This window comes from Phaenicophaeus curvirostris, chromosome 6, assembly GCF_032191515.1.
Source record: "Phaenicophaeus curvirostris isolate KB17595 chromosome 6, BPBGC_Pcur_1.0, whole genome shotgun sequence".
Lineage (NCBI taxonomy): Eukaryota > Metazoa > Chordata > Aves > Cuculiformes > Cuculidae > Phaenicophaeus > Phaenicophaeus curvirostris.
Genome location: NC_091397.1, coordinates 45,298,202 through 45,311,139, shown reverse-complemented (window position 1 = coordinate 45,311,139; position 12,938 = coordinate 45,298,202). Strand labels below are relative to the sequence as shown.

At 43.9% G+C, this 12,938-nt stretch overlaps 1 protein-coding gene across 3 annotated transcripts in view; it reads right to left on the bottom strand.

Moving 5' to 3' along the window:
- Positions 1-5,296: 5,296 nt before the first annotated feature.
- The window catches only part of FYCO1 (FYVE and coiled-coil domain autophagy adaptor 1), a 45,516-nt gene continuing 37,874 nt past the window's right edge, over positions 5,297-12,938 (bottom strand). For 2 of the 3 annotated variants that reach the window (XM_069860054.1, XM_069860055.1), the window contains exons 16-18: positions 11,668-11,878; positions 9,545-9,654; positions 5,297-9,105 (exon numbers count right to left, since the gene is read on the bottom strand). In XM_069860054.1, the coding sequence (XP_069716155.1) occupies positions 9,030-9,105; positions 9,545-9,654; positions 11,668-11,878 (397 nt within the window). In that variant the 3' untranslated portion in view covers positions 5,297-9,029. The remainder of the gene's footprint in view (positions 9,106-9,544; positions 9,655-11,667; positions 11,879-12,938) is intronic. The other variant, XM_069860057.1, reaches the window with a different exon arrangement.

The window sequence follows — 12,938 nt, the reverse complement described above, 5'->3', positions numbered from 1 at the left end:
AGGGGGTGCTCCTTGATGCCCCATGCTTGCCATGCGGGACCCAGCCTGGGCTTGCTGGCTGAAAAGGAAAGGAGCAACAAAATGGAGCCAATACTTCCTCTAAGTAGAACTGATAAGGGTATAGAAGCTCTCTTTGTGACATCTGTAAATACCCATCCCATCTGCAGCTCAGACCACTACCTGAAATAACAAGCCTTGCAGGGAGGCGATAAACTCGGCTACCACAGCAAGAGAGGCAGATGAAGCAGGATGAAATGCTCATCCTGTCCACAGGAAGCAGCAGGAAGGGCTTCAGCCTTCTTTTGCTGTCTAGCTGGGGTGCCCTACAGAGGTGGCCGGGCTCAAGGGTGCTGCCGGCACCTACACCAGTTCCTCTCACTGGAAACAGACATTTGCTTCTACAGCAGGCAGATGCTGCTGTCTGTGCCTGTGCAGACACAAGTCTGTTTTGCTGCCTGGGCAGTTTTTGTTGCGAAGAAAAGCCAGTCCTTCCTGTTCATAAAGTGATCATTACAGAATTACATCGTTCTTTCTCCTATAGTTTAGCTGTGTGATGTAAAGTGAAATTGGGTACAATTTATTTGCTACTGGAATAGCAAATAGCTCCTTTGATACTGGAAACAAATTGCACCTCGCAACAAAAATTCAAGGGCATCAGAGATGATGAGTTGTCTGTCCTGGAGATATTTGTCATATGATGCAAAGCCACAGTAAACCAGAATACAAAAACCAAACGTGTGGTTCAACAGATTGCTGGTTATGTGCTGATATTTTTGTTAATGGTGAGAAAATATAGTTAGCCTGAGGCCAGTAAGCCAGAGAATAACTAAGTGTCAAACCTAATGTTAACAAAATTTGGACTGAGACTTCAGGTTAGTGGAGGTTCCCAACTGGGGCACCGCGTGCTCATTCATTCTCCAGGACACAGCATCGTCTGTCCTGCCTAATCTCAGCCTGCGCCTCCCGATCTTCAATTGCAAATTGTAGTGCTCAGGAGGCTTCCTTTCAAATAATCGCATTTAAGCTGATTTACCTCCTGGTGATTATTTCTTGTGGGAACAAAGTGTTTTCATTGTGCATTAATCATTAAAGCGTGTCAGTAAACAAGAGCTTTCTGCAAGGTTTGACGCTGCTTTTTTAGCTAATAGGGTCTAGCTGAGCAGATGGGCTTCTAGTTTCATATACATTTGTTAGATTGTTACAATTTTTTAACCTTTTCCTTTGATAAAAAATTGGCAAATGATGTATGTATTTTTTAGTCTGTGTGTCAGAAAGGTCTGGGTTGTAATATTTTTTTGTGATTTGCATTGATCTCAATTAACAGAAGTTTAAATTCTGTTAAATAAAGGCGCTGCCACAAACAGCGAGAGGATGAACTGGTCGTTTCCTGCTCACACGTTTTTCCCAGATTTGGGTCCATACAACATAATCTGTTTTCCAAGACCAGAATTTACCCCCTCCCGAAAAAGGCCAGAGGAAAACCTTGCTAACAGGGTTTACTGTGGGTGCCTCAGCCTTGGGGTGCGGAAGCCACAGCTGAGGACCCTGCAGGCACCGGAGGGGTTTCGGCTCCCGAGGCGAAGGGTGGGGTGCAGTTTGGGGAGGGAGGGCAGGTTTCGGAGGGTGTAGGAGGGAGGAGGGAGTGTGCTGGGGGAAGATGCTTCCCTGCAGAGGCTGAGCTCCGCAGCTCCTTCCCAGGGATGGGGACAAGGGTGCTCTTGCCCAGAGGGTCCTCTCAGCCCCCTAAAGAGCCCTCGAACAAGCAAACATGCAAACCTTGGTTGCCACCGATCTGCAGTCCTTCCTGGCAGCCTCAAGCTCCTTTTCCCTGCGCCATGTCCTGCTGGCCCCAGGAACTTGAATCGCAGGGCCTTCTCAAGGAAGGTAAAAGCTTCTTAGCTCCACAGAATGTGGTGGGAAATGTCATGCTGGTTACACAAGTGAAACCGTTGAGGGTTGTGAGCCGGTGATGAACTTTCAGTAGGTTGGGGCGTCAGGGTCACCTCTGGGTCACACACATCCCGCTCTGAGTCAGGCTGCTCCCTGCCTCTTTGCCTGGGGGAGCCCAGGGGATTACACCCTGCCAGGGTGTGTTTTCCCTCTTGTGGTGTGCCCTGCTGGAGCTGCCTGTGATTCAGCAGCTGCTGGTGGCTTCCCAGGCTGTTGGCACTCCATGAATTCACAGGGAAGCTCCCTCCCTGCAGCTCCTCCCCCTGCAGTCTCATTGCTGGCAGGGTCTCTCACTGCCAGCCACCATGCAACAGGGACTTTGTCATGGAGGCGCCTGCTGACATTGCCTCTTCCTCAGTCTGTCGGGGTCCTCTGTCCTCCAGCATCCCAGCTCCTTGCAGCCAACCCCTCCCAGGGCTCCTCTGTCCCTGTGCCCTTAGGTTTTATCTGGATTTATCGTGCCAAAATCCCTCTCATGCCTCCCAAGGGTATCCCCAGCCTTCAGCTGATGCTATCTGTCCTGAGGGCTGGTTTCCCTGAAGGCGAAGGGGTATTGCCTCTATGACCCCACACACCTCCCATAAGACGCTGCTTGTGGGTCTAGAACAACTCTCCACAACCAACTCTCTATGGCAAACTCTCTGTGGGACACCTCTACACAGCCAGTTTTCTGTGGAGACAGCTCTGCGTGGTGGCAGGCATTGCTAGTTCCCCATGTTCCTGGCTGCCTGGGGCTGAGGAGGATGCTGGGGTGGTGGGACACCATGCCCATAAGTACCTCAATTTAAAAAACATCAACTTCCGAATCACCAACCTGGTGCCTGGGGCTCCCTGCATGGTTTAGTGATTGGTAGGAATGGTTGGACTCGATGATCCTGTGGGTCTTTTCCAACCTAGTGATTCTGTGATTCTGTAGTGGGAATGGCTCCATCAGTAACTTAGGTTTGCCATTGACTTCCTATGGTGAAGGGCTCAGAGGCAGCTGTGACCATAGTGCAGGCAGTCACGTAGCAAGATGCCAGCCTGCTTGTGGTACGAGGAGAGGAAGTTGGGAGAGCCCGTGAGAAACTTTCACTCCCTGCAGGCAAACCTGACTAACTGATGCCTGCTCCTGCCTGAAGTAGAGATCTGCTTTAGAGAAGTACCTCTTCCAGAGAGCAGAAAAACAACGGGAAGGATGTGAGAGAATGGCAATGGGTGCTGCAAGAATCACTGAAGTCACAGCAGACAAAAGAGTCTTTATCAGTCTGAGTTCAAAATGTGCAAACCCATCATTTCCAAGTAGGACCTGGATAAATTATTCATCATTTAATTGACCAGACACTGTATTTCCAGCACCCCAAAGTGCTGCCTGTTTTTTCCAAGCCTCTTGGGCCACATGTGCTTTGAAACCTTGTATTTGGACTTCAGAGAGTCCCTGTGACATTTCAAGGGCTAACGGAGAGGATACTGCTGGCTCGTGGCAGCTTTACATGGTCCTCACAGCAGAACATCATACTGGGAGTGCCAAGGGCAATATCTGGGGCACAGGTCAAGAAACAGGTGGGTGAAGACCCTACATAAGGCAGCACTAGGGCTGTGACAGCCTTGTCCCTGGCACCAAAGGAGTGAGGAGATATTGTCCATTATGGCTAAACACATGGGTAGATTTAGATTAGATGTTAGGAAGGAATTTTTTACTGTGACAGTGATGAGGCACTGGAATAGGTTGTCCAGAGAAGCTGTGGCTGCCCCATCCCTGGAGGGGTTCAAGGCCAGGATGGATGAGCCTATGAGCAACCTGATCTAGCAGAAGGTGTCCCTGCCTATGGCAGGGGGGTTGGAGCTGGATGGTCTTTAAGGTCCCTTCCAGGCCAAACCATTCTATGAGTTTATGATTCTACGAATTTGGGTTATTGGAGATGTGTGCGAAGGCTCTCTGCAGCTACAGCCTCTTCTGTAGAGCTGCTGTGCAGCAAGGTATGGTCGATTACACCTGTATTGCAGGTCCCTTGGACTGTAAACTAGGCTTCGCTGGAGACTCTGGCCAGCAAGAAGACGTGGAGCAGGGGCTGGTGCTCCTGCTGAGGCACAGGGACGGGAAGTGTTGCAACCTCTATCACAGCAGGAAACTCCCATGGGGAAACAGAAATAACAGATAAAAGCGACGAATGGTTTGACAGGGCCCGTCATCCTCCTGACCCCATTTGAAGAGCCCCAGCGGCTCAGATGGGAAGTGTTTACCGTGGGCTCTGGTGCTGGGACTACAGATGCAGAGTCAACACGTGAGGAGTGCCTGCAGCTTCTTGCCCTGCCACAGCCATGCAACAGAACCCAGGTGTACAGACCCAGCCAGGACCAGGGGAAAAGCAGATGAGGGCCCTAAGCTGAAAGACAATGCTGCTTGGTGTCACGGACAATGCTAAGTGCCACTGCTGTCCTTGGGGTGGCTTTGTTTGTCCATCTGAGGGGAAGCAAAGGCAGATGAAAGTATCTCTCAGTACCAGGCTGCTCCCTGCCACCAGGACAGTGTGGCGTTTCCTCTAGGTTGGGGGCTGGCTCACTTACTACTTATTTAAGGGACCACAGAATGGTTTGGGTGGGAAGGGACCTCGAAGACCACCCAGTTCCAACCGCCCTGCCATGGGCAGGGGTGCCTCCCACTGGATCAGGTTGCTCCAAGCCTCATCCAACCTGGCCTTGAACACCTTCAGGGATTGGGCAGCCAGGACTTCTCTGGGAAACCTGTTCCACTGCCTCTCCACCCACACAGGAAAAGATTTATTCTAAATGTGTCATCTAAATCTCTTCTCTTCCAGCTTAAAATCGTTACCCCTCATCCTATCCCTGCATTCCCTGATAAAGAGACCCTCCCCAGCTTTCCTGTAGCCCCCTTTGAGTACTGTAAGGTTGCTATAAGGTTGCCTTGGAGCCTTCTCTTTTCCAGGCTGAACAACCCCAACTCTCTCATCCTGTGCTCATATGAGAGGTGCTCCAGCCCCCTGGAGCCTCCTTGTGGCCTTCTCTGAACTCAGTCCAACAGACCCACGTCCTTCCTGTGCTGAGGACTCCAGAACTGAATGCAGGACTCCAGATGGGGTCTCACAAGAGCAGAGTAGTTGGGCAGAATCACCTCCCTCAACCTCCTGGTTACAATTCTGAGCAGCCCAGGATATGGTTGGCCTTCTGGGATCTCCGCTGTTGCTCTGTTGTACTGTATAGACGTGCCCAGTATCCACCAGCACAACGAACTATGTTCTGTTTTCCTTACGTTGTTAATTTTTTTCCTGTTTAGAAATAGATTATGGAATAATCTGATTTATCTTCCAGGCAAAGCTATCTCTACAAGGCAGAAAAGGCACACACATTCTCAGTGATATGGAATTTTATTTTTTTTAATTCCTGAGGTTAAAAAAAGGGGAAAAAAAGCATCAAGAAACTTTTCAGTACACAACCGTCTACATCTCTGTAACTGCACAGATGCTGGTGCACACAAATTTGTTTTTCACCTGGAGCATGAAGTTTTATGTGAACAAAGTTTGCAATTCTTTGGCAGTTAAGACCTAGAGATGCTTCTGAACAAGTGACAACCTCAGTGACTGAGCATAATTAAAATTATAGTGCAATTTCAGTTTTAAAAAAGGAGCAAAGTCAGGCTTCTGCAGCTTTGCTTTGTAAGGTGGTATGCTCTTGTGAAATACAGCTCTGTGATTTTTCATAAAGCAACATTGAGTAAAGTTGAGTAAAGGAACACTGTCATTTTATTAAAGAAGCAACGTTCTTTCCTTTGCATAAATCTCTGCATAACAAAAACTACCACCTTCCATTGTTCCAGCACCCAGGAAAAACACTCAATCACTTTTGCTGACCACAGTGTATACTCTTTGTCCCACAAATACGACATCCCCTTTCTTTTCTCCTAATTGCATTCCTGCCGATGATAAAATGGCCAGTTCAACAAACCACCTGAGTAAATAAACAGATTTACTAGCATCCCTGGCACAGCTCACATGAATGAGTCCTTTATGAATGGAAGTATAGGGTGCTTGAAAGAAATCTCTTGCACAAACCTACACTTGTGCTAAGTCCTTTATATGGTCTCCATGGCCCCAGTAATAAACCACCTGGTACATTCAAACAAGAGTTCAGTACTAATGACAGGTTCTTTATTGCATTCTCTGGACAGCTTGAGGTGGAAAAGACTCCCTCTTCTAGCTGACACAATGGGATTCTCATTCTTGAACAGTTGCACTCCGGCCTACCTGTTGTACGTTACCAGCTGGAGTATTTCCTCTTCTGAAGCTTTTTCTCCTTCTTAAATGTTCTTCTTGACTATAAGCAAACCTCCTCATTTTGTCTTTAAACTACAGGTTCTGGCTCCTGCAATTAGTCCTCTTTCAGAAAGCAAAAGAGCCATACAACTATTCTCATGGGGCAGGAAAACCTGAAGAAAAGGTACCATAAAGAGTCAAATGCTAAATAAAAACAATCCAGTGTTTTATCCTCTCCTGAGGCTTCAGCCAGCCTCAGGACTGCCTACATGAAAGATGTGCAGGGAGACAGCTGGCTTATGGGACGGAGCCAAATACTTTAGGAGTTACATGAACAGTGGCTTAAAAATATTTGCCACAGGATGAAAAAATGCTAAGAACTGGGATACAGAGAAGAAATCCAGAGGCAAGTCGGTCAAATAATTCCAAATAGAGATATTTCAAATACTTCTGAGCAGAGTTTTCGTATTTTAGCCTAAGATACTTGACAGTGTCCCTTTACCCTTACATTTGGCATTTTAAGAAATATATCCTAGTAAGATTAGTATTCTAAAACAACAGCAAAATGCTTTTTAAAACCAAACCTAAAAGCTTAAAGGAAAACTGTAGTGGACTTCCGTAATAGCTCAGTGAAACTGCATAGAATATCATACACAGTACTCTGTATTTAAGTAATAAATAATCTCTCCTTACCTAATTAAATATAAAAAATAGCTTCAACACTGAAATAGGCCATAATTCGTGAACTGTTGCCATTTATTGCCAACTTCAGTCTCTTGTCCATCTCATTTTCATGCACACAACCAAGTAAGGGTTTAACTGCATTGCAGCCTGTTCCCTCAGGAAGAAGAGTAAAGCAGCTCCCGCTCCCACTGATCCCGCTGCCCGGCAGAGGCTGGAGAGCACACTACCAATACCAGGAAGAGGCATCTGAAAGGATGGGAAACCTGTTGATAAGCTGGATGAGTTGTCAGACACCTAAAATCTAGGTGCTCCATGAAAAGCAGTCATTCTTCCACAATGTTTTCCAAGAGGACTGCTTTTGTACATCTTAACAACTGGAATTAATGATTAGCAACGTTTAGCTACATCTGCAGTACTCTTTTCTTTCCTAAAATCAGGAATTTCCTCCACCTCAGCCGCTACTATTTAAACATCTAACCCTTGTCTTGCGATCTCCATCTTTTAAACAGCCAGCCTTTTGGTGTGGGAGATCCCTTACGGATAATGGATTGGACCAGCAACACACAAACACCAGCTAGACTCTCCTGACTTCCTTCCCTAGTTGAGCTGCTCCCTCCAATTCCCTGCTCTGGTCTTCACATTTACTAGTTCGCCCCTTTCCTCTTCATTAAATCATTTGCTTCACCTTGTGCTTGCCCTTTTTGCCCTTCATGCTTTATTTTTGCCTCCCACCATGACCCCTGTACACCAGCAACAGGTGCCACCAAGAGCCTACAGGGTTCCTGGCAGGCTGTGCTGGCTTCTACCAATAGCTACACTTAAAGCCTGACAGGCCTGAGGTTTCCTTGGGAGAACAATAATATGAGAAATCAGACACACGTGAAATGATGAGGAGGGCTGGTTGGGAGAAAGAACTTTTCTCCTTTCTCCTGCCAAGTGTTTTGTCTTTCCATCAGAAGACAGGATTTTTAAACAGAAAAAAACCTGCTTTCAGATATTTTGATAAAAAAAATGAAATCCTATATAGAAAGCAGACGGTTTGCATGGAAATTTTGTACAAAAGAGAACCCAGTCTTCCCTGAAAAGGCAGCGTTTACAACCAGTGCTGTCTCCAAACCATAGACGGGAAGTTAGCAGTTGTCTAGGGCAACTGAAAGGATTAGGAAAAGGATTGAATACACTAACACCAGGTGGAAAGCTCATCAAGGCTGGATATGCATCTGGTTCTGGATGGACTTTTTGAGACTGAATCAAACATTATTGCTACCTTCCATGTGGTCTAGAGAGAGAGAGACACTGCTGACCCTCCTAGAAACTGTGCTTTTCTGTGAATGCTCATGACTAAGGTGCTAAAGCAGGAAAAAGGAATGTTCCTTTTCCTGATACCACACAGTGAGTAGTACTTTATTCTACAAATTATACTCCTGATCCTGTCACTGGTACTCGTCTTAAGAGCTGATTTCAGTGGACCAACTTACAGAGTACAGTGAGCAAAAGTGAAAGGAGTTGTAGTTTTGTGTTGTATTGATTTGTAACTGGTATTCAGTATCAAAGCATTTGTAAAAGCCAGTTAAGACTAACCAAATCTTAACCCAAAATGTAAAAAAACCCGATGTTTGCTGCTTATAAAACTTGCAAACGATAAAAAATTCTAGATGGATTACAATATATGCCTGTGAAGATTGAAGTATTGCATAGTTGTTGTTCTGACTGTAAGAGCAGTAGAGCAGAACAGTGATGGTTAAGTTTACTCCTCAGTGAAGAGGTCAACAAAAATACATATTTTTCTTCTGATTTCCTTTTGAAAGATATTTTTGGAAGAAAAGTAATTCATTTTTCAATAGAGAATTTCAGTTTGCATTTAGACACCCTCATACTTATTTTTTTCCCCACTGAAAAAAATGTAATTATTATTGACCTGCTAAATCAAACAGCATGGCTCTTCAGCAACCTGTACACAGTACAGAACCATTAGTGTTCCTAAAAAGGCTTCTGTTTTTTAGTGTATACATGTTCTCTAAGTGTTTTAAAACTACTGCATAGTTTCAAAGTCTTCAAACGCAGTGGTAATCATAGTGATTCTGTATACATAAATAATAGTGTCTCTTAAAAAAAATAATTAAAAATAACACAGTATAGTCAAGGCTATGGAAAATCACTTCCATCATAGATGACAGGTCGCTCGATAGCCAAGTGATAAAATACTCTTTTTGAGATAAATCTGTCAAGGAGAAAAAGAGAACAAGATGATCACGTTAGCTGAAGTCAAGTAGACAGGAAGCTCTAAAAGTGTAATCAAGTCTTTCAGTTTATACTCAAGCAAAAAAACTGACTGGTGTTAAAGAGAAGAGTGCCTGCACAAGGGCTGTCAGGTCTATTGTTAACACAATGGCAATCCTGACTAAACTGTCTTAAAAAGAGTCACAAATTGCTTGCTTACTTCTGTTTACCTTCCCAGAGGTTGAGAGAGAAGAGCAGAATTCTGCTATGGGGGCAGAAAAGAACCTGAACCAGAACAAGAACCAAAACTTGGGCTGAAGATCTTTTGGAAGCCAAGAGCAATTTTTCATACTGACTTGTGAGTGGCAGAATAATGGTACATGAAATCAGTTCCACTGTCTGCAAGATTATCTCACCTTTCACACCCAGCTAGAACCTACCTAGAGAATGTGTTGTCAAATATCAGCGTGTAGATTCCAGAGTTTCTGACCTTCACCTGTCCTCTGATAGTTTCCTTATGAGAGTTGCAGCGGGTCATAGGAATAAGAACCTGGAATTCAATGCATATCAAAATGAAACTTGCTATTTGCCCTATACATTAACATTTGCCTTCGGAAAAATATTTAGACTCGAGCCATCCTCGAAACTCCCTAGGTGTGTATGTGTCTGCAAAACTATCTGTTCTCACTGATTAGCATTAAAAATTCAGCCAAACTAAAATCTCAGTGAGACAATTGCTCTCCTTTGATAACCTCTTTACAGCATTAAGCTGTGGCTATAAAGCTCTGCTTTAGAGATAGAATCAAATCCTGATCTTTACAATGTTAATCTAAGCAAGCTTACTAACATAACGTTCTGGTTTGAACTAAAGTGGAAACAATTTTCTAACTTCAGCTAATTCAAGTCTAAGTAACTTCATTTTCTGAAAGTTAACTGCATGCTTTTTAGGCAGTGTTCCTCTCTAGAAGTGATAACATGGGGCACTGGTATGAAGAAAGGCCAATGCTTATACTTATTCCTACAGAAACAAAGGCCATCCTTGAAGCTGGTGGAATACCATACGTCAAAGAGGCGAAAAAGGTCGCACCTGCAGGGAGAAGCAGACAGGACAGGTGACCTCAAACTGACCAACAGAGTACTTCATCCCATACACATCAAACTCAATATAAGACTGAGAGATCACGAGGGTCTCTTTCTCTTCTTCAATGGATGACGTTCAGCAAGGACCTTGTCTGTCTGTTTGCCCCTGATCCTGGATCCCTGCGTTCCTGAATTCAGTTCCTGAGCCCTGCTCCCTCCTGCCACTCATCTTGCCTGCTCTGCAGCATTTGTGGTGATGTACAGCCATCAAGGGGTGGGGAATGCAATTTCAGCTATTTGTCTATATTTTACTATTTTCTCATTAATAGTATTTTCTTCATTGTTATTATTATTTCATTAAAGCTGTTTAGTTTCCAACCTGCAAGTTTACTGCTTTCATTTCCCTTTCCCTGATGTGTGGGGAAGTGAATCAGGAACTGAACTGCTCAGTTTTAGCTGCTGAAATTGGCTGGGCTGGGACTAAACCATGACATGTCAGCAGTGCTACACTAAATGAATACAAATACATCCAAAAGTAGTATTTAGTTAAACGTCTTTTAATATATGCTTTTCCAGTCCCTCTGTTATAAACTTTCTCAGCAAATCTTAATTGTTTATCTACGCTTACAGCAAAAGTGTGTGTAACCATATATCCTGCTGTGAAACCGTAGCAGTCAGCTGTCAGAACAGCAGCTGATGTAGATCAAACATCACCCTATAAAACCCGAAGTTATATCAGACATATCAAGACAGAAGAAACATTCACTCCTCATTCAGCTTTCAGATTAAGAAAAAAAAGAGATTTTACATAGAGTTAATAACCATGGAGTGAATTAATGTGTGCTATATGAAAGTCTTACTCCCCCAGTGAAACCACAGCCTTAGAGTTCCCTCTTCTGGCATGGGCTAAACCAATAGCTGCCTTTTCTTCATTAAAAATTGCAATTAGCTGAGTAACACTGATTTACCTCATCCATAATCTTCATGAAATAAGGACAGCACATACGAAAACTGGTACCTTGAGCAGAGGCAAAGCAATTTTGCACACCATCAGAACTCTTAAATATATGCTTCACTGGAAGGAATGCAGTTAACCTAATCAATTTATCTGTCTCTTTGTGGTCTCTACTTAAGAGTCTGGCAAGATCAGCCCAAAGGGGTTTACAAATTAAGTAATATTGAGGAGGGAAAAAAGAATTTTGCAGGATTGGACTTCTATTTTCGCATAATAATAGTAGGGAGGGGGAATTTAGAAGTGACCAACAGAAGCTACAGTGCTTTTCAACTCAACTTTTGCAGGCAACATTAAATAATTAAAGACATGGCCCTGCTCTCAACAGAACTGTAGCTTAATTGGAAAAACAAGTCCTTAATGCAATAGCAACTGGCACTCTTGTGGTGACCTCCTAGCTGTACTTGTTGATTCCTCTAGGCAGCTAATTGTAGTGTACTACAATCTCTAAAGGAGAAACAAAGGCCTTACCTTGCACTGATCCAGTGGTGTGTCTTCTGATTCTTGGTAGACAACGCTGAAGGATATGCTTTTAGGGTCTGATGAAAAGATCCAGCTAATGGTTAGCCCCATCTCTGTAACGGTGATGGGAATGATACTGTAGGTGCTGGATTTAATGAATAGCTCTCTGTTGCTTTCCCCAAAATTTAAGATCTCTTCCACTGTAAGGGGTAATTTGATCCTGTGAGAGAAAAAAATACAAGTACTGGAATAGATCCTACGTAATTACTCACACAGAAACAATAATAATTGCTTTTTATTTTCTATCTATTTGAGGCACACTCCACAGCAACTTTGGGACAGGCCCACAAGATGCACGAAACTGAGTCTTGGATGGAGGTGAGAACTACAGAAAAGGCGACCGACATCAAGCTCTTTCACTGCTCTGTCAAATGCAGATATTATTCACTTATTTATTTCATTTTGACTAGAAAAAACTAGCACTTGAAAAAACTTTTTGAGTTACAATTTTTTTCAAAAATCTGCTGCCCTCTACCGTTCTTTCTAAACAAACCTTAAAAAAGAAGGTCCCCTAATTTATTCATCTTTCTAGCTATCATTTTTTACAGGAAATAGGGATCAGGAGCAGAGAGGGAACAGATGGATGGAATGCGAACAGCAGCTCTGTCTAAATCTGATTCTATGAAGCACCTAATGCTACAGCTTGGTCTGGTTTACCCAAGCAAGCTGACTCAAAGTACTTCCAAGTAAAAAGGAAGTTCTTAGCACCTAGATGATCCTGAGCCCTGAAGCATTATATTAGCCTGCCTCATTCTGGTATCTATTGCAGACTGCAGTCAGTGAGGTCCTTAAACAGGACAATGCTGCTTGCTTTCTTCAGGGGAAACCTGTGATTTCTAAGAGCTGTGGATCTCACCCACATTACCCTAACTAAAACCAATCTAACATATCATTCTTTAGGCTGGATAAATTGTTTCCAAATCAATGAGCTCACAGTAAATCACAGCACTGTGATGTGTTTGTCAGCAGCTGCCAAAAATCAACACATTTATCAGAAGATATCATACAGTCACCATGAGGATTTGCTGTTCTACAGTAAAGAGGAGTACAGTTCCAAGCCACAACTACATAGTGGTTGAGGATCACAGCTCATTCATCATAATAATTGTACTCTCGCCAGAGAAGAAGCTTTACATGAAGTTTTGCTTACCTTGTTACTCTTTCCTCTTAGCTGAAGTAACTGCTGGGGTGTCTCAGGTGATCTTTGATTTTAATAAATG